Source organism: Somniosus microcephalus, chromosome 4 (assembly GCF_052327205.1).
Source record: "Somniosus microcephalus isolate GS21.2 chromosome 4, FLI_Smic_1.0, whole genome shotgun sequence".
Lineage (NCBI taxonomy): Eukaryota > Metazoa > Chordata > Chondrichthyes > Squaliformes > Somniosidae > Somniosus > Somniosus microcephalus.
Window position 1 is genome coordinate 6,185,985 of NC_140990.1, and position 27,419 is coordinate 6,213,403.

Sequence of the window (27,419 nt, forward strand, 5' to 3'; positions counted from 1 at the left end):
GCCTGTGCACTCGGATCCTGCCGGACGGAGTCGGCGCAGGGCATTCTGGGGAAAGGCCTTGGTGTCGGGTCCAGAGTCGCGATCGGTGACGCAAAGTGAGTTTTCTCTGCTCCGATTGGGTGGAGAATCGCGCGGGGTGGGGGGAGGGGTGGATCGGGAGAGAATAAAGAGAAATAGAAAAACCTGAGAGTCCGCGAGGCCCCGGACCGAGCGGCGTCAGTTGGACGGAGCACGTGATCTCCTCGGGGACACGTGACCCAGCCCAGGGCCTGATTGACGGGAGCTTCCGACCAATAGGGAGTGAGCGGGGCGGGGCTGGAGGAGCGAGCTGGCGGCGGGTCCTCCAACCAATTGGGGAGCCCGAGGGGCGGGACTAGCGCCGGCTGATTGTCTGATCCACAGGGCAGCGAGTTTCTCCAGTCCCTTGTTCAGGGCCCGGGGCCCGGGGAGGCTGTGGGCCTTTATTCCCCTCATTGGACACAAGGCTCTTTGGCTCACAACACACAGGCTCAGGTTTTAATAGAGACTTTTTAAATTCATCAATAAAAGCAGATAAACCTCGTGCTTCTGTGGAACAAACTTTCTAATATTTTATAGAATCATAAAATGGTTACAGCACAGAAGGAGGCCATTCAGCCCGTCGAGCCCGTGCCAGCTCTCTGCAAGACCACTTCAGCTAGTCCCACTCCCCGCCCTTTCCCCGTAACCCTGCAATTCTTTTTCATTCAGGTACTTATCCAATTCCCTTTTGAAAGCGGTGATTGAATCTGCCTCCACCACCCTTTCAGGCAGTGCATTCCAGATCCTAACCACTCGCTGCATAAAATTTTTTTTCCTCATGTCGCCTTTGGTTCTTCTGCCAATCACCTTAAATCTGTGTCCTCTGGTTCTCGACCCTACCGCCAATGGGAACAGTTTCCACTCTGTCCAGACCCATCATGATTTTGAACACCTCTATCAAATCTCCTCTCTACCTTCTCTGCTGTAAGGAGAACCACCCCAGCTTCTCGAGTCTATCCACATAACTGAAGTCCCTCATCCCTTATCCCTGGAACCATTCTTGTAAATCTTTTCTGCACCCTCTCTGAGGCCTTCACATCGTTCATAAAGTGCGGTGCCCAGAATTGGACACAATACTCCAGTTGAGGCCGAACCAGTGTTTTATAAAGGTTCATCATAACTTCCTTGTTTTTGGACTCTGCCTTTATTTATAATGTCCAAGATCCCGTATGCTTTTTTAACCGCTTTCTCAACCTGCCCTGCCACCTTCAATGATTTGTGCACACATACCCCCAGGTCTCTCTGTTCATGCACCCGCTTTAGAATTGTACTCTTTAGTTTATATTGCCTCACTTGGTTCTTCCTACCAAAATGTATCACTTTGCACTTTTCTGCATTAAATTTCACCTCCCACGTGTCCACCCATTCCACCAGCCTGTCTATGTCTTCTTGAAGTCTATCACTCTCCTCCTCACTGTTCACTTTACTTCCACGTTTTCTGTCATCTGCAGATTTTGAAATTGTGCCCTGTACACCCAAGTCTAAGTTATTAATATATATCAAGTAAAGCAGTGGCCCTAGTACCGATCCCTTGGGAACACCACTGTGTACCTTCCTCCAGTCCGAAAAACAACCATTCACCACTGCTCTCTGTTTCCTGTCACTTTGCCAATTTTGTATCCATGTTGCCACTGTCCCTTTTATTCCATGGGCTTCAACGTTGCTGGCAAGCCTATTATGTGGCACTTGTCGAACGCCTTTTGGAAATCCATGTGCACCACGTTAACCGCATTGCCCTCATCAACCCTCTCTGTTACCTCATCAAAAAACTCAATTAGAATCAGAGCGGCCGGGCCCGGTGGACGTGCGGACAGGGCCCCGGCACCAGGAAACCCAGGGTGCAGCGCCTCCCCCATCCGAGCCGCCGCTTCCCGGTTTCTTCAGCCGGTTCCACCGAGTCTGAATCGGGAAAAGGACAGGAGCCAGGCTCCCAGAATGGCCCGCGGCCCCGGGGAGCATGCGCACTCTCAGCGGGGAAATCAGCGCATTGGATAGAGCGCTTTCTGGGGCACGGGGTATTGTGGGTGCTGCGGCCGCCATTAGTCAGCGGCTGTCGGGAAGAGTTTTATTTCAGGCTGACGGAAGGTAGGTCCCTGGCCGCCTGTGGAGGGCTTTTTGTTGCTTCATTGTTGAAGATGTAACTGGGAAAATAGATAAGGGAGGACCAGTGGATGTGGTGTATTTGGACTTTCAGAAGGCTTTCGATAAGGTCCCACATAAGAGATTAGCGTGTAAAGTTAAGGCACCTGGGATTGGGGGCAAGGTATTGGCTTGGATAGAGAACTGGTTGGCAGACAGAAAGCAAAGAGTTGGAATAAACGGGTCTTTTTCCAAGTGGCAGGCAGTGACTAGTGGGGTACCGCAGGGATCGGTCCTTGGACCCCAGCTATTCACAATATATATTAATGATCTAGACAAGGGAACTAGATGTAATGTCTCCAAATTTGCAGACGACACAAAGCTGGGTGGGCGTGTGTGCTGTGAGGAGGATGCCGAGAAACTACAGGATGATTTGGACAGGTTGGGTGATTGGGCAGAAGCATGGCAGATGCAATATAATGTGGATAAATGTGAGGTTATCCACTTTGGTGGCCAAAACAGGAAGGCAGATTATTATCTGAATGGCAATAGATTGGGAGAAGGGGAAGTGAAACGAGGCCTGGGTGTCCTTGTGCACCAGTCGCTGAAGGTAAGCATGCAGGTGCAGTAGGCGGTTAAGAAGGTGTGGTAAACCACTGTCGTTCACTGTGTTCACTATTGTTGTTGTTGTTGTCGTTCACTCTTGTTTCACTGTTATGCCTGACTATGCCTCAGCTGACTCCGCCCTTGGCTACCCGGTATAAGGACGGCCGCATGGCAGCTCTCTGGCATTCGGTCGTCCACTAGAGGCATAGTCCTGATCTGTCTGAAGTGCAATTCAGTAGTTAATAAAAGCCTGTCGTTCTGAACTCTGCTCAGCCTTTTATTAGAATTGATAGCGCATCAGAAGTCAAATGGTATGTTGGCCTTCATAGCGAGAGGGTTTGAGTACAGGAACAAGGATGTCTTGCTGCAGTTGTACAGGGCCTTGGTGAGACCACATCTTGAGTATTGTGTGCAGTTTTGGTCGCCTTATCTGAGGAAGGATGTTCTTGCCGTGGAAGGAGTTCAGCGAAGGTTCACCAGGCTGATACCTGGGGTGGCAGGAATGACGTATGAGGAGAGATTGGGACAATTGGGCTTGTACTCACTGGAGTTTAGAAGAATGAGAGGGGATCTCATTGAAACTTATAAAATTCTGACAGGGCTGGACAGACTAGATGCAGGAAGGATGTTCCCGATGGTTGGGGAGTCCAGAACCAGGGGTCACAGTCTAAGGATAAGGGGTAGGCCATTTAGGACAGAAATGAGGAGGGATTTCTTCACCCAGAGAGTGGTGAACCTGTGGAATTCTCTACCACAGAAGGCAGTAGAGGCCAATACATTAAATATATTCAAGAAGGAGTTGGATATATTTCTTAAGGCTAAAGGGATCAAGGGGTATGGGGAGAAAGCAGGTACCGGGTACTGAACTTGGATGATCAGCCATGATCGCATTGAATGGTGGAGCAGGCTCAAGGGGCCGAATGGCCTACTCCTGCTCCTATCTTCTGTGTTTCTATGTTTCAGTTTGAGCTGGAGTGGAGATGGAGGAGAAGCTGCTGTGTTTAACCCCCAGTACTTCTGAGCCCAGGAGGACCCAACAATTTCCAATGTGAGACTGTCAAGGGAGGTGGATTCTAGGGGAGATTAGGTTGTTACACAGACACTGTCCGTACAATGTAAAAGAGTATTGTTTTAGGAACAAGTATTTCTGTACAGGCTTCTAATCCAGTTTACATCTACAGATTTGTTTTAATTCATTCTTGGGATGTGGGAGTCGCTCGCAAGAGCAGCAAATATTGCCAATCCCCAGTTTCCCGTTGAGAAGGGGGTGGTGAGTCACCTTCTTGAACTACTGCAGTCCGTGTGGTGAAGGTATTCCCACAATATTGTTCGGTAAGGAGTTCCAGGATTATGATCCAGCAACGATGAATATATCTGAGTCAGGATGACGTGTGACTTGGCGGGGAACTTGGAGGTGATGGTGCTCCCATACAACAGCTGCCCTTGTCCTTCTAGGTGGTGGAGGTTGTGGGTTTTGGAGGTTCTATCAAAGTTCTGGTCGAGTTGCAGATGTATAAAGTTCCTTTCCTTCGCCCCCTCCCCCTTCCACCTCTCTCTCTCTCGCTCTCTCTCTCCTCCCATAGAGGCCAGAGTCTTGTGTAGGCCCAGACCAGGTGGCGGATTCCCTTCCCTGAAGGACATCAGTGAACCAGTTGGGTTTTTATGACAATCTGGCAGCTTTCATGGTCACTTTTTTCTACTGCCGGCCCCACAATTGACCAGATTCATTGAGCTCAATTTCACAACCTGCCTTTGTTTTCTTGTGGGTTGTCTCTCACGCTCCCTGTTTTAAATTAATTTTACAGGGCACTGGAAGGCGAGGATTTACAAACGGTAAGCTCAAACCAAACATCACTTCAAGATCTGACAGAGTCACTCGACTCATCGGATCTGAATATCACCGGCCTCTGAACATGGAAGAAAAAAGCACCGTTCACAACGGGGAGAAACCGTACACGTGTTCTGTGTGTGGACGAGGCTTCAGCCGATCTTCTGGCCTATCGAGACACAAGCGTACTCACACCGGGGAGAGGCCGTTCACCTGCTCTGAATGTGGGAAGGGATTCACTGAGTCATCTGACCTTCAGACACACCAGTGTGTCCACACCGGGGAGAGGCCGTTCACCTGCTCTGCGTGTGGGAAGGGATTCACTAATTCATCTCACCTACTGAGACACCAGCGTGTTCACACCGGGGAGAGGCCGTTCACCTGCTCTGAGTGTGGGAAGGGATTCACTAATTCATCCCACCTGCTGACACACCAGCGAGTTCACACTGATGAGAGACCTTTTAACTGCTTGGACTGTGGGAAGTGCTATAAAGGTTTCAGGGAACTGTTACGCCATCAACGTGTTCACACTGGGGAGAGACCGTTCAGGTGCTCGCACTGCTGGACTGGGTTCAGGCGATCATCTGAACTCACTGTACACCAGCGCACTCACACTGGGGAGAGGCCGTTCACCTGCTCTGAGTGTGGGAAGGGATTCACTCAGTCCTCCCACCTGCTGACACACCAACGAGTTCACAATTGATTGCAGGGGTTGGATTCTGTTGTTGCTGCTGTTAATCACATCCAGGACTGAACCATGTTCATTCTGACAGTTGGGGATTGTTTCTGCTGATATTAATAACTCCGGCAACTGGGCTGGAGTTTAATATTCTGGATAAATGTCAAATAAATCAACTTTGTTTTAAACACATTGTTATAGATTTTCTTCTTTCCCACCGGAGTGTTTAGCATCACCTGGCTGGAGCTCAAAGGACAATCTGGGGGAGGATCGTACGGCGGGAACAGAACTCCAGCCTGGACACAGTCCTTCAGGGCCACACTAAGAGGGGCAAACGGCACTTTGGTCTTTCTTGTCTCTCTTCACTGACAGCAAAGTTGCCGTGCGGGTTAATCTCGAGGCGTGTGAGAAACGTGTCCCAGCCGCTCTCTGCCATGGTTCAGAGCTCCTAGGCATGGAACAGAAGGCTCCTTTAGGAATGTACCCCCAGTGCTATTTTTTTAATGGCCTTATTAACCTGTGTGTCGCTACTTTTAGTGATTTGTGTATCTGTATCCCGGGAACCCTCTGCTCCTCCAGCCCATTTAGACTCTTGGGGGAAAAATTTGGTGATGCCCCCTTTGGGTCGCTAACGTCGCCGGGGCTAATTTTAGCCCTCCAAAAAAGTCAGCGCCCCGTGCATTAAATTCAGCGGTAGCAACCCAAGCAGGAGATGGGGTGCTACTGGAAGCGCTCCCCTCCCTCTTGAGGCACTACCAGTGAATTTCATGGTGCTTCGTGCAACAGCGCCACGCCCATCGGCACATAGCACCGCGTCATAGCAGACCGCCCTCCCTTATTAAAGGGGAGGGGTCTAGCACTGCACACACCAGGGCCCTGCTGGACCACCGGGGAACGGGGTGTCGGATCAAGAGGAACGCTGGGCTGAGCGATCGCAGCCGACACCCCCGAAGAAGAACGGGGAAGGGGGCAGGTGCTGGCAGTCAGCCAAAATAAAAAGTTGCCACCCGACACCTGCCCTTTAAGTGGCGCCGCCACGGCTGCAGGAACGACCCCTGACCCTGTTGGGCATATCGTCCGGCGATAGGTCAGGGGTAGCAACCCAAGGTTGCAGCCGGGGTGCTGCGCATGGCGATGATGTCATTGCCAGCGGTGCAGTGCCGCGGGGCGCTACCGTCTACCGCCACCGCTAACCTGCTGAATATCACAGGAGGCACAAAGCAACCCACTTTTACCCCCTTGTCCAAGTAGTGTGTGGCCTCCTTATTCCCACCAAAACACACCACCTCGCACTGATCTACAGTGAAACTCATTAACACCACTTCACACTGATCTATAGTGACATTCATTAACACACCACCTCACACTGATCTATAGTGAAATTCATTAACACACCACCTCACACTGATCTATAGTGAAATTCATTAACACCACCTCACACTGACCTATAGTGAAATTCATTTGTCAATTACATGCCCATTCTGAAATTTATTAATATCTTCTTGCATTTTGTCTTCCTCAGTATTAACTCTACCTCCCAATTTGGTCTCATCGACAAAGTTTGAAATTGTTCTTCTGATTCACGTGTCCAAATCGTTTCTGTAAATGGTGAACAACAGTGATCCCAGCACCGATCCCTGTGGAACACCACTTCCCACCTTTTGCCAGCCTGAGTAGCTGCTCCCAACCCCTACTCTCTCTTTTCTGTTTTGTGACCAGCTTGCTATCCATAACAGTATGTAAGATCGACAAGATGACCCAGGTCAGGCCGTGTGGAGTGAAGGGCCAGGCAGCAGAATGGATGGAAAGATGGCTACAAAACAGAAATCAGAGGGTTGGAGTTAAGGGAAGTATGTAGCGATCTTTCCATCCATTCTGCTGCCTGGCCCTTGACTCCACACGGCCTGACCGTGGTCATCTTGTAGACCGTACATGCTGCAGACACAGTGCACCTGTGGTGGAGGGGGTGGATATTGAGTCCTGTGGCAGGGGCGCTGATGAAGTTGATTTATCTGTCCATGAGTTTTGAGGCATCGCTAGTGGCATTTTTCACCACTTTCCACCTTTAAAAACAACCTTGCTGCCAGTTTATTAAAGCCATTAACAGCCGCTCGGGTGGGACACACCAATAAATGAGGCCTTGTTTCCCTCAAAATGACAGGCCTGAACCCGAGTTAGAAAACATTTAGTAATTAAACCAGACTGGGCGGGGCCTGAGGTGCGAGTTAGTAACGGAAAATTAGTGGCCAGCGTACTTCACACCAGGGCTGAAGACCCGGGGACTCGGGTTTCTGTGTCATTTATTGATTAATTTTGTTTATTGCCCAATCTCGATCAGACTGGCGGGTCATCTTGCTGTCTGACGGAGGCGAGGGTCCCCAATGGAGGGCTCTCTATGCGGGAGTCCTTCCCAGCACCATTGGGGCTCTGGGGTGGAGACTGTTGCAGGGAGCTGTCGTGTGCAACAGTTTAAGCTCCTTTCCGGACTCCAAGGTCAGATGTGTTTTCTGCGGCCTAGAGGAGTCCATGGGCCGTGTATATATTCAGTGTGAGAGGTTGCAGCCCCTGTGTAGTTCCCTGAAGGGGCTGCTCCTCAACTCTTGGTTACACTTTAGCCCCACGCTCCTAATCTTTGGCCGCCCGGTGCGGAGTGGGGGTGGGTAAGTCGGAGGATCTTCTGGACCTGCTCTTGCGCCTGGTGAAAACAGCAATTTGTAGGTCCAGGATGGGTGGGGCCCATGGGGGGGTCACTCTGGCTGCCTGCCTCTCTCCCGCGGTCTTGTCCGTGCCCGGGTGGCCGTGGAGAGGGAGCAGGCTGTGTCCACCGGTTCACTTGATACCTTCCTTGACCGGTGGACACGGAAGGTATCAAGAGGCGATAATCAATCCTCACAATCACATTGTGATTTAATTATTAATTGTGTGTGTGTCACAAATACATTTCTTCTATTTTGATACAGAAGTTCTACTAGACATGTTAAACTACTAGTTATTTAATCAGGGCTGCAGCTGCTGAAAGGTTGACTGTACTGAGGTTTGTGGCCAGAGCTGGCAAATGTGTTGTTCTGAAGTCTGATGTCTCACACCTGAAGAGTCTGTTTATGTTGTGTTGTAATGACCTTTTTCTGTTGCCTGGTGTCAGAAATAGAAATCAAAGGAAGATGATGCCACACTCTGTTAATCAACTCTTTGACACATTTCCATTTCTTAATTTACAAAGATCACAACTCCATTAGTGAACAATGGATTGCCAGTCTGCCACTTTTTAGTGAGGCTTGAAAGGATTCACTGTGAAGCTACACCTGCCCATCTGTCTGTGTGTCACTGTGTTTGGATTGTGTTAGACAACAGCCCTAATGGGCCAGTAATTCCGGTCCCAACGTGTGAGTACGGACGGTGTACTCACGCGTGGGCCCGATGGAAGTGCTGGTTTTCAGGATGCACAATGCATGCGCTGAAAACCGGCATTTCCTGTCCTCTGAACCAAGGGGTTAAGAGGTGGAACGCGTACGGCGTATCAGGCAGCGCGTGCACGCTGAATTTCCTTTTTTGTAAAGAGTTGCCCGTGCGTAAAGGCCTCCGGTTTTTACGCTTGAAAATACCAGACGTAAGTACTTAGTTTTACAGGTAAGTGGTCTATTAATACAATTTAGAATTTTTTTTCCACAGGTTTATTATTTTTAAAGAATTTACAGTAAGGTAAGTGTATTTTTAGACCCTATTTGTTAAAAAAATATTTTTTTTTAAATTTGATTAATTGTTTAAAATAGTTTTTTTTACATTTATTCATAGTTCATTTATTTAGTGGGATTTTTAAAAACTTTTATTAGTTTAAGTGCTGTTTTGGGCGCCCTGAGTTTTCATGAGTTTGACAGTTCTTACTATCAAACTCATGAATGAACTTTTGCAACCTCCCATTGGTTGCCCAGTGCCCACGTGATCCCAGCCGGCTCATCAAAATAACTACGCTTTAATTCTGTTTAAAACTACTTTACATTCTTCAAAATAATTTAAAAGTATTTAAATCTTTATAAAAGTTACCTAAAGATTAATAAAAATACAAAAAATGTCTTTAAAATGCTGCTCTGCATGTAGAATTGCTTTGCAGCTTGTGTTAAAAATTGGGGGCGTGGCCTATGTTAAGGAGACCTCAAGGGGCGTGTCTAACTTAGACTCCGCGCTCGAGGCTTCGCGCTGGCTGCACTCCTGGGTGGCATGACGTCAGACGCTGCCCGGGAGTAATCAACTGAAAACAGGAATTGCAAGCGTCCCGGGAGCCGAATGGTAGGTGCGCCGGGTAAATGCTCATCGGGGGCTTGCACGCGCGGCAAGCCCCCGAGCCTAATTTCTGGGCCATTATCTTGCCTACATCCATTACAATTTTTGAAATGTTAGATTGTACTTGGAAGTGGTTGAGTTTGAATCTAACAATTCTGAAATTGGGAGCTTTTAATGATTTGTTTTTCACATAACTATATAGTGATGTGATCAGTCAAAGCAAATTAACAGATGGTGCTATTTACTGAACACAACTGAATAATTCTACAAGGATGCTATCGTCGTCTTCCTCAGTGTTAACTACACCCCCCAATTTAGTGTCATCAGCAAATTTTGAAATTGTACTTCTGATTCCCAAGTCCAAATCATTCATGAAAATGGTGAACAACAGTGGTCCCAGCACCAATCTCCGTGGAACACCACTTCCCACCTTCTGCCTGTCTGAGTAAATACCTTTAACTCATCCCGTCACTATAACTGGACTTGTCTCCATTCCCGTGCCGAGGGGATTGCTGTACCACACGGGAGGGGCAACATTTGGGGACTCTCGATTCTCCACCAATTCCCATTCCCCTTCTTTCTGGTGGATAATGGAGGTGCCACTGTGTGTAATGTGTAAGTCAGTAAGAGTTGTCAGTGAGGATTAATCAGCACTTTCTAATTGGAGATGATAATCAATGGAATCTTTCAGACAATGAATTGTAGATTTTACAGCAAAGATTAATATACGATTGAAGTAAAAGTTCATAATTTTATTGTAAAATATTTCAGGAACACGCATCAGAAATTAAGGGGAAAGATCAGACAGCAGTACTTAAAGGGACTCTGCAGCCCCAACAACTCAATCAGCTATATATCCAGAATATTAAAATCCAGCCCAGTTATAGGGGTTATTAACATCAGCAGAAACAAACCCCAACTGTCAGAATGAACATGGTTCAGTCCTGGATGTGATTAACAGCAGCAATAACAGCAGAATCAAACCTCTGCAGTCACTTGTGAACTTGCTGGTGTCTCAGCAGGTTGGATGACTGATTGAATCCCTTCTCACACACTGAGCAGGTGAATGGCCTCTCCCCGGTATGAACTCGCTGGTGTGCCAGCAGGTTGGATGACTGATTGAATCTCTTCCCACACACGGAGCAAGTGAACGACCTCACCCCAGTGTGAGCTCGCTGGTGTGTCAGCAGGTTGGATGACTGATTGAATCCCTTCCCACACACTGAGCAGGTGACTGGCCTCTCCCCAGTGTGAATGCGCTGGTGTCTCAGAAGGTCAGAGGAATTAGTGAATCCCTTCTCACACATGGGGCAGGTGAACGGCCTCTCTGCAGTGTGAATGTGCTGGTGTATCAGCAGGGTGGATGAATTAGTGAATCCCTTCTCACACACAGGGCAGGTGAACGGTCTCTCCCCAGTGTGAATGCACTGGTGCTCAATGATGTGAGATGATTGCCTGGAGCTCTTCCCACAGTGAGAGCAACTGAATGGTCTCTCCTCAGTGTGAAGTCGCTGGTGTGTCAGAAGGTGGGATGACTGACTAAATCCCTTCCCACACTCGGAGCAGGTGAACGGCCTCTCCCCGGTGTGACTGCACGATGAGTTTCCAGCTGGGACGGGGAGCTAAATCCCTTCCCTCAGTCCCCACATTTCCACAGTTTCTCCGTGGTGTGGGTGTCCTTGTGTCTCTCCAGGTTGGACAATCGGTTGAAGCCTCATCCACACACACAACACGTGTACGGTTTCTCCCCGCTGTGAACGGTGAGATGTTTTTTCAGACTGTGTAACTGGTTAAAGCTCTTTCCACAGTCAGTACACTGGAACACTCTCACTTGGGTGTGTGTCTCGGTGCTTTTCCAGTCACACCGATCTTTGAAATCTTTTCCCACAGACAGAACAGGCAAACATTTCTCCTTCCACATTCAAAGGCCGACGATATTCCCTGTAAAAGCAGTTTACAAAAGACATCACTGTAAGTTCAGGATTAAAATTCAGAACAGATAATTCTAGTTTCTATGGAACATTCTCTCCTCTCTTATTACATAGAATTACACAGATTGTACAGCACAGAAACAGGCCAATCGGCCCAACTGGTCCATGTGGTGTTTATGCTCCACACGAGCCTCCTCCCATCTCTCTTCATCTCACCCTATCAGCATCTCCTTCTATTCCTTTCTCCCATGTGTTTATCCAGCTTCCCCTTAAATACATCCATGCTCTTCGCCTCAACTACTCCCTGTGGCAGCAAGTTCCACATTCTCAGCACCCTCTGGGTGAAGGAGTTTAATCTAAATAGGACTTTCCTGGGCAGCCAATCAGCACTGCTGCCTCTTTTGTGCATTTCCTGGCGAGGCAAAACAGTTGATATTTTCTGATCAAAAAGAGCTGAGCTCGGCAGCATTAGTCCTGTTTTGCCTCCTTTGGAGACCAGGTGTACGAGCAGAGTGAGCGCAGCCTTCACAGCAACCGCAATAAAATTGTTACAGTTGTGAAGGAACTTTGTGTCAGTGCACTGGACCACAAACAAAATATGTGTGTCGATGGTTGTCTTATTACCCTACTGTAAAGTGCCTTGAGATGTTTTAAAAGCTCTATATAAAGGTAAGTTGTTGGTGTATAGAGAGCTCTGTTGAAATTTAGTGAAATGATCAATAACCAAGGAAGATCATTTCTTTGTTTGGTTCTGTTAGTTTTCATAGAATCATTGAAAAGTACAGCGCGAAGGAGGCCATTCGGCCCATCGTGCCTGTGCTGGCTCTTAGAAAGAGCACTCGTGCTTAGTCCCACATCCCTGCTTGTTGTCCGTAACCCTGTAAGATCCTCATCCTCAAGTACCCGCCCAACTCCCTTTTAAAACCATTGATGGAATCAGCTCATGACCTTTTCAGGTCGAGCGTTCCAGATCCCGACAACTCTCTGAGTTTTATTCAATTGTTACCACAGTTGCCTTCTGTGAAGATTTAATAATAAATGCATTTTGCTGTGAAAGCAATTAAAACATTCCTAGTATATAAATAGACAGATGCATCAAAATATTAAAATTGTGGGAGGGAGGGCAGTGCTCGCCCAGGGCCCAATAAACAATGGAATTCTTCTTTCCCAACCCAATGCTCAGAAGATGAAGTCCCAGAGCTGCCTCTGGCTCGGTTCCACCTGCCCTATTCTGACAAGCTGAGGTGTTGGTCAGTGCACTGTGATTGCCCTGTGGGCAGAAAATGGCAAACCTAGAAATATGACCAAAATAACACATTTTAACCCCAAAGCTGTAAATCCCCGTCCCACACACTCTCCCTCCTCCCTGTGCTGAAGTCCAAACCCATTGCACCATCTCCAACATTTCTTTCCTCCACTCCCAGTTTTCCTCCTCCCTCTACTCTGGTTGGGTTCAGTTCTACACGCAGAGTGAGAATAAAATGAACGAGTCAATGATTGTCTTGCCTGGTCACAGGGACCCTGAAGCCCCGCCCACTCTTTGTTCCTGTACCAAGATGGCCACGCATGCACCATGCTGCAGGTGGAACCGGTCTGTCTTTCCTTCACCAAGATGGCGGCACCTAACCCGGGCCTGTTACTGAGAAAAGCCTCACAGCTGCCGTCCGGTGGAACATAGACCGGGCTGCTGGATCTCATTCAGGCCTGAGGCCGTTTTCTAACTTTATAAACCCTGCGGCGCGGCCTACCCACAGTTTATTAATCTCCCGACCTCGCTCCCACCGACCAGCAGCTCCGCCCGGCGACCGCGCGGGGCTTTCTTTGTGAGGGACACGTGACCCGGGCCCAGGGTCTGATTGACGGGAGCTTCCGACCAATAGGGAGCGAGTGGGGCGGCGTTGGAGGAGCGAGCCGGCTGCGGGTCCTCCAACCAATCGGGGAGCCTGAGGGGTGGGACTTGCGCCGGCTGATTGTCTGATCCGCAGGGCAGCAAGTTTCTCCAGTCCCTTGTTCAGGGCCCGGGGCCAGGGGAGGCTGTGGGCCTTTATTCCCCTCATTGGACACAAGGCTCTTTGGCTCACAACACACGGGCTCAGATTGCAATACAGACTTTTTAAATTCATGAATAAAAGCAGATAAACCTCGTGCTTCTGTGGCACAAACTTATTAATATTTGGGTGTAAAAGTACAAGTTTTTTCCCTCTGGGGGATTAGTTATTAGTTTCAGGAAACAACAACAACCACTTGTATTTATAAAGCGCCTTTAATGTAGTGAAATGTCCCAAGGCTCTTCACAGGAGGGTTATAAAACAAAATCTGACACTGAGCCACATAAAGCGATATTCGGGCAGATGACCAAAACCTTGGTCAAAGAAGTAGGTTTTAAGGAGCATCTTAAAGAAGGAGAGAGAGGTAGAGAGATGGAGAGGTTTAGGGAAGGAATTCCAGAGCTTAGGGCCCAGGCAGCTGAAGGCACGGCCACCAATGGTGGAGCGATTAAAATCGGGGATGCTCAAGAGGGCGGAATTAGAGAAGCGCAACTATCTCGGAAGGTTGTCGGGGCTGGAAGAGATTCCAGATAGGGAGGGGCGAGGCCACGGAGGGATTTGAAAACAAGGATGAGAATTTTAAGGATGAGACACTTGAGGAAAAGCAGGGAGTGGGGGAGGGTCAAGCCCTTATGGGACAGGGTCGCTAATTCTGTTCTGCGACAGTTACTGGGACAGACTGTATCTCCCCTCTCCTCCACACAGGGATTTGTGGGAGTTAAAGGGACAGTAATTCTCCTTGTTTTGCGAGATTGTAATTAAAGGGACACTGCTCTGAGATGGCTGCGAACTTTTAGTGCCGCCAGCCTTTCTAAAACTTCTTCCTTTTTTGAGGATCTGTGTGAACAGGCTGGTGACTCAGCAGGTGGGATGAACTCTGAAACCTCTTTGCACAGTCAGATCATTTAAAGGGTCTCTCATCGGTTCTGGGGCAGGAGGGATCTGGTTAACAGTGATCACAATATCATTAGGTTTAAAGTAGTTATGGAAAGGGACAAAATAAAATCAACGGTGAAAATACCCAACTGGAAGAGAGCCAATTTCAGTGATTTGAGAAGGGATCGAGCACAGGTGGACTGGAAACAAAGATTGTCCAGGAAAACAGTGAAAGACCAATGGCAGGCCTTCAAGGCTGAGATAGTTCGGGTACAAACCAAGCATAAGGAGGAAAGATGGGCCATCCAAAGCTGGAGCTCCCGATGACAAAGGATATAGAGGTTAGAATAAAATAGAAAAAGGAGGTTTACGACAAATGTCAGGTACAGAATAGAGTCAAAAACCAGGCAGAATACAGAGAGTGCGGGGGAAATTGAAACAGGATATAAGAAGGGCAAAGAGAATATGAGAAAAGATTAGGGGGTAACATAAAAGGGAAAAAATCTTCTATAAACACATGAAAAGTAAAAGGATAGTTAAAGGAATGGTGGGGCCGATTAGCGACCAAATAGGATCTCATCATAAGAACATAAGAAATAAGATCAGGAGTTGGCCATCTGGCCCCTCGAGCCTGCTCCGCCATTTAATGAGATCATGGCTGATCTGATCTTGGGTTCAGCTCCATTTCCCTGCCCGCTCCCTGTAGTGTATGTAACCTGTACCACCTTAAGAGGCTACCTTAAGGTGATGGACTACTTTTTGATGGCTCCTGTACATTGTAGTACCGGTGGTGACCACACCGGTATATAAAGCCTGTGGAGCAAAGTGTATTCCAGTTCAGCCCTGACCCTCAATTACTAAAGACCTGTTTAATTATTTCTGTAGTCTGTGTCCAGTTATTCAGCATAACTACATTTGGAAACACAGACTCAACAGTGGCGACGAGTCTGATCTTACCTAGCGGCAGTTGCATCAAAGGAAGCTTCGCCTCTGAAACGGGCGTCGATCAAGGACATCCACCCTCAACATCCTGCTGGGCACTGCATAGCACGGGAGGCAATCGGGAACCCGGGTTGGTTTCTGGCCACGAAGTCAAACATCAGTGAACATCCCTTCGACGACAGCGGCGGGTGAGCCCGATCGAGCGGCACGGGGGGGGGGGGGAAGTCGGCCGAGTTGTCAGTAAGAGAAGGGGAGGGAAACGACGAAAAGGGTGGAGAACACGACCGCAGCCGGTGTCAGGGGCCGGACTGCAATCGGGGCAGAGATGCGCAGCAGCCAGAAAAGCGTTTATGTCCACAAGGACCGCGGGAGCGGCGGGGAACAAGAGCAGCAGCGTAGGGGAAAATAAAGGACCGCTGGGAGGCGAGAACGGCAACAGCGCGGTAATCGCCATTTTGAGTCGGCGGGGGAAGAAGACAAGCGCGGGAAAAGCCGCCAAGCGCGGGAAGCCGCCATTTTGAAAAAAATAAAATAAAATAATAATCATATCCGAAGGAAAGGAAACTCAACAAGGATGCCAAAAACGGATGTGGAACGCGTCGAAGTTTACTGTACAACGAATGAGGTACCGGAGGATAAGAAAGCACTAACCCTATTAAACTCGATGGGTGCGAAGACATACGGGTTATTAAGGAACCTTGTAACGCCAGATAAACCGGTAGGAAAGAGTTTCACGGATATTGTTACTATCCTGCAAGAGCATTTAAACCCCACGCCGCTGCTGATAGCGGAACGATTTAAATTCTACAAAAGAATTCAACTTAAAGAGGAAAGCAACGCTGAATTCTTAATCGAACTGCGCAAGTTATCAAAGTACTGTCAGTTCGGTACAGGACTAGCAGACGCACTGAGAGATAAGTTTGTGTGTGGGCTCCTAAGGGAAGGAACCCAGAAGCGACTGCTAGAGGAAAAGGATCTTACGCTGGACAAAGCTTTCAGCATTGCAGCATCGCACGAGGCAGCAGCACGAGGCGCTGCAGAGATACAGCAAAGGCCATTGGAATTCAGCACCAATGAAATGGCATTGGGCGCAGTAAAGTGCTATCGTTGCGGAAGGACAACGCATGACCAGAACCAGTGCTGGTTCAAAGATAAAGAATGCAGGCAATGTGGCAAACTTGGTCACATAGCGAGAGTATGCCGGTCAGGAAAGAAGACCAGCAGCAAAAAGTCGCCGCAGGAGAAGTACAAAAAAGTACACAAGGTGACAGAGAACAGTTCGGATGAACAGAAGATGGATTCAGACTCCAGCAGTAAGGAACTGGGTTGTCTAAAAATACTTAATGTGGGTAACACAGCAGACCACCAAACTATCTGGGTCATGCTTCGGATAGCAGGAGTCCAAGTGAAGATGGAATTGGACACTGGATCGGCATTGACGGTCATGAATAAGCAAGATTACAAAAGGTTATTCTCGCACATTCCCCTGAGGGATACGGAGATTGTATTGAAAACATACACGGGGCAAATAGTATACCCCATCGGAAAGATAAAAGTAAATGTGGTCTACAATGGTAAAGAAAGTCAGGAAATGGACTTGTATGTGTTACCTGATGGAGGTCCGCCACTACTGGGACGGGAATGGATCCGGAGAATAAATGTGGACTGGCATTCCATACAAGCACTGACTGTAGATTCCTGTAAAGAGGACGACGTCAAACCTAAACGACTGTCCAAAATATTGGACGATGCTAAGGAGGTGTTCCAACAGGGACTGGGAACACTGAAAGGAATTATGGCAAACATCAAGGTTGAAGAACATGCAAACCCAAAATTTTTCAAAGCCAGACCGGTACCTTATGCGATATGACCTGCTGTGGAAGCAGAGCTGGAAGGGCTAGAATGTTCAGGAGTACTGTCAAAGGTGGACTGGAGTGAGTGGGCTACACCCATTGTTCCTGTCATGAAGCGTTCGTTGAGCAACAAGCCGGGGGAACCTGGGAAGGTTCGCATCCGTGGCGATTTCAAGATCACTGTTAATCCGGTTCTTCACACGGTGCAATATCCGCTTCCGCGGATTGAAGATATCTTCGCTTCGCTGTCTGGCGGGAAACACTTCACCAAGATAGACCTGGCGCAGGCGTACCTACAGATGGAAGTTGATGAAGCGTCACACCAGTATCTCACGATCAACACACATAAGGGCTTATATCGGTATAATAGACTGTTTTTTGGAGTGGCATCGGCTCCAGCGATTTGGCAAAGGGCCATGGAGCAGGTATTGCAGGGAATTCCAGGCACACAATGCTACCTGGACGACATTCTGATTACAGGAGATGATGATAAGGATCACCTCGCGAATTTGGAGCAGGTGCTCACCAGATTGAAAGGATATGGGCTCAGAGTTAATCGCCAGAAATGTGAGTTCTTTCAAAAGCGAATCTCGTACTGTGGCCACGTCATTGACCAGGAGGAGCTCCATAAGTCACCTGACAAGATCGAAGCTGTTGTGAAAGCTCCCGCTCCGGAAAATGTATCCCAGTTGAGGTCGTTCCTTGGGTTGGTTAACTATTACAAGTTTCTTCCAAATTTATCCACGGTGTTACACCCGCTGAACACTCTTTTGCAAATGGGAATACCATGGAAGTGGAGCGATGATTGTAAGCGGGCTTTTCAAAAAAGCAAGGCACTGATCACCTCTAAGGAAGTGTTGGCTCACTTTAACCCAATGCTGCCTATTCGCTTAGCTTGTGATGCTTCTCCATATGGTATCGGGGCAGTGCTCTCACATAAGTTTCCAAATGGCTTGGAAAGGCCAGTCGCGTTCGCATCCAGATCATTGACCTCCGCAGAGCGCAACTATGCTCAGATAGATAGGGAGGCTCTCAGCCTCGTGTGGGGAGTTAAGAAATTTAACCATTACCTGCAAGGCCAAAAGTTTACGCTGCTGACAGATCACCAGCCGTTGGTTTCCATTTTTAACCCTAAGAAGGGTGTTCCGGTTATGACGGTGCAGAGGCTTCAGAGATGGTCCCTTTTCCTAGGGGCACATCAATATGATATTGAATTCAAAGGTACAAAGCAACATGGTAATGCTGATGGGCTGTCGCGCCTGCCACTACCTACAGCGGAAGAGGCACCGGCAGTTGACCCTGTCGAGATATTTCACTCGACCATCATCAAATGCTTACCAGTCACCAATGCGGGTATTGAAAGACCCGAAAGGACCCGACACTGTCTCGGGTCTACGATTTGACAGTGAAGGGATGGCCAGCACATGGCGACCCACTGTTACCAGCATTCTCAGCCAGACGAGAACAGCTGTCCGTCTGTCAAGGAACATTGATGTATGGAACAAGGGTGATTATTCCTCCTAAATTAAGGGAGAGAGTTCTGAAGGAATTGCATGAAGGTCATCTGGGGGGAGTCAAGATGAAAAGCCTTGCTAGGGCTTATGTGTGGTGGCCAGGTATCGACAAATAGAGGATCTGACTAAAAGCTGCTCAGGGTGCCAAAAAGTTCAAAACGCACCTCCAATTGCACCGCTGCATCCGTGGGAATGGCCTTCAACCCCATGGCAACGTGTGCATATTGACTTTGCAGGTCCATTCATGGATTCCATGTTTTTGATAGCAGTAGACGCACATTCTAAATGGCCAGAAGTGATTAAGATGTCGACCACTACCTCTGAAAAGACGATCGCAGTTCTAAGAACCATATTTGCAAGGAATGGGTTGCCGGAACAAATATGTTCAGACAACGGACCACAGTTCGTGTCAGAAGAATTCCAGAAATTCATGAAAAAGAATGGGGTGAAACACTATACATCTGCCCCATGTCATCCGGCTACAAATGGGTTGGCCGAGAGATTTGTACAAACGTTCAAAAAGGCGATAAAGGCCATGAGCGAAGGCCATATTCCACTACAACACAAGGTGGACAATTTCCTGATGGCATATCAAAACGCCACGCATGCAGTGACAAATCAAAGCCCTGCCATAATGTTCTATAAGGAGGTTGCGATCCCGGTTGGATTTGTTAAAACCCAATGTGCGTAGGGAAGTTGAAAACAAGCAATTCCAGCACGTAAATAACAAGGCCACTCGGAGTTTCGAAATAGGACAACCAGTGTTGGCCAGGGACTATAGGAATGATAAATGGCAATCCGGAACAATTCGTGCCTGACAAGGACCCTTGATGTACACGGTAGACGTTGGAGAGAACGTAATATGACGTCATGCTGACCAACTTCTGGAATCGAGAACAAGGGTCGACCCCATGTCTACGGCAGAGACACCAGTTGAAGAAGTTATTGAGCCTGTAGCATCTACCTCAGACTCGAATGTACATGATGATGTTCAATCCATAGGAGATCAAATGGATGAGTCACCCCAGCAACGAGAACCAGAGACCCCTGAAAGGCGTTATCCGGCCCGGATCAGGAGGCCTCCTCAGAGACTGAATCTTTGAACAGTTTTGTGTGAAAGTTGTATATATGTTATCCATGTAATGTTTAAATTGGGGTGTACACTGTTAAGCTAAAAGGGGAGGAATTGTAGTGTATGTAACCTGTACCACCTTAAGAGGATACCTTAAGGTGATGGACTACTTTTTGATGGCTCCTGTACATTGTAGTACCGGTGGTGACCACACCGGTATATAAACCCTGTGGAGCAAAGTGTATTCCAGTTCAGCCCTGACCCTCAATTACTAAAGACCTGTTTAATTATTTCTGTAGTCTGTGTCCAGTTATTCAGCATAACTACATTTGGAAACACAGACTCAACACTCCCCATAACCCATCACTCCCTTATTGTTCCAAAACCTGTCTATCTCCACCTTAAATGTATTTAATGACCCAGCCTCCACAGCTCTCTGGGGCAGAGAATCCCACAGATTTACGACCCTCTGAGAGAAGAAATTCCTCCTCATCTCAGTTCTAAAAGGGCGACCCTTTATTCTGAGACTGTGCCCCCGAGTTCTAGATTTCCCCACGAGGGGAAACATCCTCTCTGCATCTACCCTGTCGAGCCCCCTCAGTATCGTATATGTTTCAATAAGATCCCCTCTCATTCTTCTAAACTCCAATGAGTATAGGCCCAACCTGCTCAACCTTTCCTCATAAGACAACCCCTTCATCTCCGGAATTAACCTCGTGAACCTTCTCTGAACTGCCTCCAATGCAAGTACATCCCTCCTTAAATAAGGAGACCAAAACTGTACGCAGTACTCCAGGTCTGGTCTCACCAATACCCTGTACAGTTGTAGCCGGACTTCCCTGCTTTTATACTCCAGCCCCCTTGCAATAAAGGCCAACATTTCATTTGCCTTCCTGATTACTTGCTATACCTGCATGCTAACTTTTTGTGTTTCATGAACAAGGACCCCCAGGTCCCTCTGTACTGCAGCATTTTGTAATCTCTCTCTATTTAAATAATAATTTGCTTTTTTATTTTTCTTACAGTTTGCCAACCTGAAAATACATAGAAACATAGAAGATAGGAGCAGGAGTAGGCCATTCGGCCCCTCGAACCTGCTCTGCCATTTAATGCGATCATGGCTGATCATCCAATTTCAGTACCCTGTCCCTGCCTTCTCCCCATATCCCTTGATCCCTTTAGCCTTAAGAAATATATCTAACTCCTTCTTGAATATATTTAATTAATTGGCCTCCACTGCCCTCTGTGGTAGAGAATTCCATAGGTTCACCACTCTCTGGGTGAAGAAATTCCTCCTCATCTCTGTCCTAAATGGCTTACCCCCTATCCTTAGACTGTGACCCCTGGTTCTGGACTCCCCCGCCATCGAGAACATCCTTCCTGCATTTGACCCATTTATCCCGACTCTCTGTTTTCTGTTAGTTAGCCAATCCTCTATCCATGCTAATATATTACCCCCAACCCCATGAGCTCTTATCTTGTGCAGTAACCCTTTATGTGGCACCTTATCGAATGCCCTCTGGAAATCCAAATGCACATCCGCTGGTTCTCCTTTATCCAGCCTGCTCGGTACATCCTCAAAGAACTCCAGCAAATTTGTCAACATGATTTCCCTTTCATAAAACCAGGCTGACTCTGCTTGACTGTATTATGATCATACGGAGGGAGAGGGCGGGGCTCAGGTACTGAATGAGTACTTTGCATCTGTCTCCACAAAAGAAGAGGATGAAGTTAATGTCGCAGTAGAGGAGGGGGGAATAGAGAAATTGGATAAAAATGGATAGAAAGGAGGTGCTAAATAGGTTGTCATCACTCGAGGTTAACAAGTCACCCGGTCCAGATGCGATGCATCCTAGATTGCTGAGGGAAGCTAGGGTGGAGATAGCAGAAGCTCTGACCACAATCTTTCAATCTCCCTCAGATATATGGGAGTGGTGCCAGAAGACTGGAGGATTGCAAATGTTACACCCCTGTTTAAAAAAGGGGAGAAGGATAAACCTGGTAACTACAGGCCGATCAGTCTAATGTCAGTGGTGGGTGAACGACTAGAGACCATTGTCAAGGACAAAATTAATTCTCACTTGGAGAAGCATGGGTTAATAAGGGACAGCCAGTATGGATTTGTTAAAGGTAAATCATGTCTGACTAACTTGATTGAGTTCTTTGATGAACAGAGGGTTGATGAAAGTAATGCAGTAGATGTTATATATATATGGACTTTCAAAAGGCATTTGATAAAGTACCACATAAAAGTCTTATTTGCAGAATAGAAGCACTTGGTATTAAAGGGCTGATGGTAATTTGGGTATATAATTGGCTGAGGGATAGGAGACAGTGAGCAGTGCTGAGGGATGTTTTTCTGACTGGAGGGAAGTATGCAGTGGGTTCCCCAGGGGTCGGGATTAGGACCATTGCTTTTCTTGTTATATATAACTGACCTGGACTTGGGTATAGGTGTACAAGTTAGAAATTTACAGATGATACAAAACTTGGCAACGTAGTAAATAGTGAGCATAGTAGTAGCAGACTTCAGGAGGACAGAGACAGACTGTGAAATGAGCAGACACAAGGCAGGTGAAATTAAATGAGGATAAGTGTGAAGTGATGCACTTTGGGAGAAACAACAGGGAGAGGCCGTATAATCTAAATGGGACTATTTTGAGGGGGTGCAAGAGCAGAGGGACCTGGGGGTCCATAATCACAAATCTTAGAAAGTGCCACGGCAAGTTGGTGAGGTGGTTCAGAAAGTGTGTGGGATACTTGGCTTTGTAAATAGTGCCATTGAAAACAAAAACAAGGAAGTTACACTAAACCTTTACAAATCACTAGTTAGGAACATAGGACAGGAGGAGGCCATTCAGCCCCTCGAGCCTGTTCTGCCATTCAATGAGATCATGGCTGATTTGTGATCTAACTCCATACACCCGCCTTTGGCCCATATCCCTTAATACCTTTGGGTAACAAAAAGCTATCAATCTCAGATTTGAAATTAACAATTGATCTAACATCAATTGCCGTTTGCGGAAGAGAGTTCCAAACTTCTACCACCCTTTGTGTGTAGAAGTGTTTCCTAATTTCATTCCTGAAAGGTCTGGCTCTATTTTCAGACTATGCCCCCAGTCCTAGACTGCCCAACCAGCAGAAATAGGGTAGAGAGAAACTATCTGTTCCCCTTAATATCCTGAAAACTTCGATCAGATCACCCCTTAACATTCTAAATTCTAGGGACTACAACTCTAATTTGTACAATCTCTCCTCGTAACTTAACCCTTGGAGTCCGGGTATCATTCTGGTAAACCTACGCTGCACTCCCTCCAAGGCCAATATATCCTTCCTAAGGTGTGGTGCCCAGAACTGCTCACAGTGCTCCAGGTGTGGTCTAACCAGGGTTTTGTACAGCTGCAGGGTTTTGGCCTCAGCTGGAGTCTTGTGTACAGTTCTGGGCACCACACTTTAGGAAGGATGTCAAGGCCTTGGAGAGGGTACAGAGGAGGTTGACCAGGATGGTAACAGGGATGAGGGACTTCAGTTATGTGGAGAGATTGGAGAAGCTGGGATTGTTCCCCTTAGAGCAGAGAAGGTTAAGAGGAGACCTAATAGAGGTGTTCAAAATAATGAGGGGTTTTGATCGAGCAAGTAGGGAGAAACTGTTCACTCTGGCAAGTGGGTCGGTAACCAAAGGTCACAGCTTTAAAATAGTTGCTAAAAGAACTAGAGGGGAATGAGGAGAATTGTTTTCACACAGAGGGTTGTTAAGATCTGGAACGCACCATCTGAAAGGATGCTGGAATCAGGTTCCACAGGAACTTTCAAACGGTAACTGTACATGTACTTGAAGAGGACTAGTTTGCAGAGTTCTGGGGATAAAGCTGGGGTTTGGGACTAAATTGGACAGCTCTTTCAAAGAGCCGGCACAGACAGGATGAGCCGAATCACCACCTTCTGTGCTGTTAGATTCGATGATCAGTGTGAACACGCTGGTGTCTCTTAAGGCTCGTAGAGCTTTTAAAGCTCTTCCCACAGTCAGAACATTTAAAGGGTCTCTCGTCAGTGTGAACTCGCTGGTGTTCCTTCAGATCCTTGGAGCCTTTAAAGCTCTTCCCACAGTAAGGACACTGAAACGGTCTCTCGTCAGTGTGAACCCGCTGGTGTTCCTTCAGATCCCCGGAGCTTTTAAAGCTCTTCCCACAGTCAGAACACTGAAACGGTCTCTCGTCAGTGTGAACTCGCTGGTGTTCCTTCAGATCCCCGGAGCTTTTAAAGCCCTTCCCACAGTCAGAACATTTAAAGGGTCTCTTGTCAGTGTGAACACGCTGGTGTTTCTTCAGCTCCCGGGAGCATTTAAAGCTCTTCCCACAGTCAGAACATTTAAAGGGTCTCTCGTCAGTGTGAACAAGCTGGTGTGACAGGAGGATGGATGACAGAGTGAATCCCTTCCCACACATGGAGCAGGTGAACGGTCTCTCCCCAGTGTGAACTCGCTGGTGTGACAGGAGGTTGGATGAATGAGTGAATCCCTTCCCACACATGGAGCAGGTGAACGGTCTCTCCCCAGTGTGAACTCGCTGGTGTGACAGGAGGTTGGATGACTGAGTGAATCCCTTCCCACATTCGGAGCAGGTGAATGGTCTCTCATCAGTGTGAACAAGCTGGTGTCCCTTCAGATTCCCGGAGCTTTTAAAGCTCTTCCCACAGTTAGAACATTTAAACGGCCTCTCATCAGTGTGAACAAGTTGGTGTAGCTTGAGCTCCCGGGGGATTTTAAAGCTCTTCCCACAGTTAGGACACTGAAATGGTCTCTCATCAGTGTGGACAAGTTGGTGTTGCTTTAGTTCCCCGGGGCTTTTAAAGCTCTTCCCACAGTTAGGACACTGAAACGGTCTCTCATCAGTGTGAACAAGCTGGTGTCCCTTCAGCTCCCCGGAGCTTTTAAAGCTCTTCCCACAGTCAGAACACTGAAATGGTCTCTCATCAGTGTGAACAAGCTGGTGTTCCTTCAGTTCCCCGGGGCTTTTAAAGCTCTTCCCACAGTCAGAACATTGAAATGGTCTCTCATCAGTGTGAACAAGCTGGTGTCTCTTCAGCTGCCCGGAGCTTTTAAAGCTCTTCCCACAGTCAGAACACTGAAATGGTCTCTCTCCAGTGTGAACTCGCTGGTGTGTTTGCAGGTGGGATGAACAAACAAATCCCTTTCCACACACGGAGCAGGTGAACGGACTGTCCCTGGTGTGACTGCGCCGTTGAACTTCCAATGTAGACGAGGAACTGAATCCCTTCCCACCATCCCCACCTTTACCCGGTTTCTCCCCGGTGTGACGGTGTATGTGTCTCGCCAGGTCAGGCGATCGGCTGAATCCGCGTCCACACACCGAACACATGTGCGGTTTGTCATCGCTGCGATCGCTGCTTTCTCCTTCCATGTGCAAAGGCCGATGATATTCAGGTCCTGATGAATCCAGCGACTCTGTCAGATGTTGACGTAATGTTTGGTCTGAGCTTCCCGCCTGTAACTGCTCCACTTCTATAACCCTGTAAATTGAGATCAGAAAAGGATCAGAGGCAAACTGTCGTTTAATTTTCCCCTTTCTGAACCTAGGGGCAGTGAAGCTGATTTTCAGGCTCCAGCTGCTGCACAGGTTGGTTGAAAGGATCAGCAGTAATGGCGGCTGTAATACTCACAAGCCCCCACGCTCCAGAAAGCACTCTGTTGACTCCGAGTCCCGCGCATGTGCTCATGGCCCCCACGCTCTCCCTCCTGCTCCACAATCGCCCGTCCCGATCGGTCCACAACGCGCATGCTCAGCGCACAAAACCCCGCGGTTGGAACATCGGGCGCGCATGCGGAGCTGCAACATCTGGTACGCGTGAGCAGCTCAGGTGGGGGGCGAGTCGGTGTTTCGCCTCAGCCGCCAGGGAGGTGCGCATGTGCAGGACGACCCAACATTCCTCCTGTCAGCAATCACTCCCTCGGTTCTTTAATAAAAACAGAAAATGCTGGAAATACTCAGCAGGTCAGGCAGCATCTGTGGAGAGAGAAACAGAGTTAACGTTTCAGGTCAATGACCTTTCGTCAGAACTGCTTGTTCTTTAGTGTCAGCCAGTGACTCAGTGGGTAGCACTCTCGCCTCTGAGGCACATGGTTGTGGGTTCAAGTCCCACTCCAGAAACTTGAACATTGAATGGCGGAGCAGGCTCGAGGGGCCAAATGGCCTACTCCTGCTCCTATCTTCTATGTTTCTATGTAAGTTTAGGGACCCTCCATGTTGACTTTGTCCGATCCTGTCACTGTTTTCCAAGTGCTCTGCTATTACATCCTTTAAAATGGACTCTAGCATTTTCCCCACTACCGATGTCAGGCTTACCGGTCTATAATTCCCCATTTTCTCTCTACCACCCTTTTTGAATAGTGGGGTAACATTAGCTACCTGCCAATGCATGGGTACTGTTCCAGAGTCTATCGAATTTTGGAAGATGACCAGCAATGCATCTACTATTTCTAGGGCCACTTCCTTAAGTACCCTAGGATGTAGATTATCAGGCCCTGGGGATTTATCAGCCTTCAATCCCATCAATTTCCCTAACACCATTTCCCTACAGATACTAATTTCATTCAGTTCCTCCCTTTCATTAGACCCTATGTTCCCCCGACATCTCTGGGAGGTTATTTGTGTCCTCCTTTGTGAAGACAGAACTAAAGTATGTGTTTAAGACCAGGACCAGTGCAAGATAGATTAAGGCGATACTTAGTACAACTAAATCAGGAGGTACAAGCACTAAATAAAGAAGTAAGGAACCAACAACAGATTAAAGATCTAGAAAGGCAGAATGCTGGACTTAAACCAGACGAGTTGCCCAGAATAGGTCAACAAGTAATGACGCAAGTTATCGGAAGAAAGGGAATGGGGCCCGTTGGATGGGGCCATGTACTGTATTAATGACAAGTGATACGTGTGTTTGTCTACAGGAACCGATGGGTATGCGATGGAAGCAATGGACCCAGGTGAAACCATTTAACACTAAAGACCCCCATTCTACCCTCTCCTCTAGGGGAAAGAGCTCGGAAGACGACCAGACCTCTGTTTAAATTACAGATAAACATGGATCCAGTCGACCCTTTATATCAGAGGGTCCGTCTCGGGGAGAAGAAGCTCTCCCGGTTTACCCTTACACCTGAGAACTAATTTTTAATGTGGAAGCAAGTCATCCTCGGTTCCGAGGGACTGCCTAAGCAGAAAGCAGAAGATATAATTGGAGTAAGACTTCTTTACTCCTGTACTCAAATCCTCTTGTAATGAAGGCCAGCATACCATTTGCCTTTTTAACTGCCTTTCACGACCACCGGACGTCCCAAAGCGCTTTACAGCCAATGAAGTACTTTTGAAGTGTAGTCACTGTTGTAATGTGGGAAACGCGGCAGCCAATTTGCGCACAGCAAGCTCCCACAAACAGTAATGTGATAATGACCAGATAATCTTTTTTCGTCATGTTGATTGAGGGATAAATATTGGGCTCAAAACACCGGGGATAACTTCTTCGAAATAGCACCACAGGATCTTTTACATCCACCTGAGGGGGCAGACGGGGGCCTCGGTTTAACTTCTCATCCGTAGGACGGCACCTCCGACAGTGCGGCGCTCCCTCAGTACTGCCCCT

At 47.8% G+C, this 27,419-nt stretch overlaps 2 protein-coding genes across 2 annotated transcripts in view; one reads left to right on the plus strand and one right to left on the minus strand.

The window, feature by feature from the left end:
• Nucleotides 1-4,569: 4,569 nt before the first annotated feature.
• Nucleotides 4,570-27,419, plus strand: part of LOC147118217 (uncharacterized) — a 41,068-nt gene continuing 18,218 nt past the window's right edge. Inside the window, exon 1 of the mRNA XM_085984309.1 lies at nucleotides 4,570-5,197. Coding sequence (XP_085840435.1) covers nucleotides 4,659-5,197 — 539 coding nt within the window. The 5' untranslated portion in view covers nucleotides 4,570-4,658. The remainder of the gene's footprint in view (nucleotides 5,198-27,419) is intronic.
• Nucleotides 10,268-16,274, minus strand: LOC147118218 (uncharacterized). Its single transcript, XM_085983703.1, has 2 exons — nucleotides 15,343-16,274; nucleotides 10,268-11,471 (listed from the first exon to the last, which is right to left on the minus strand). Exon 2 carries the CDS (start codon nucleotides 10,835-10,837, stop codon nucleotides 10,523-10,525), a length of 315 nt encoding a protein of 104 aa, XP_085839829.1. The 5' UTR covers nucleotides 10,838-11,471; nucleotides 15,343-16,274; the 3' UTR covers nucleotides 10,268-10,522.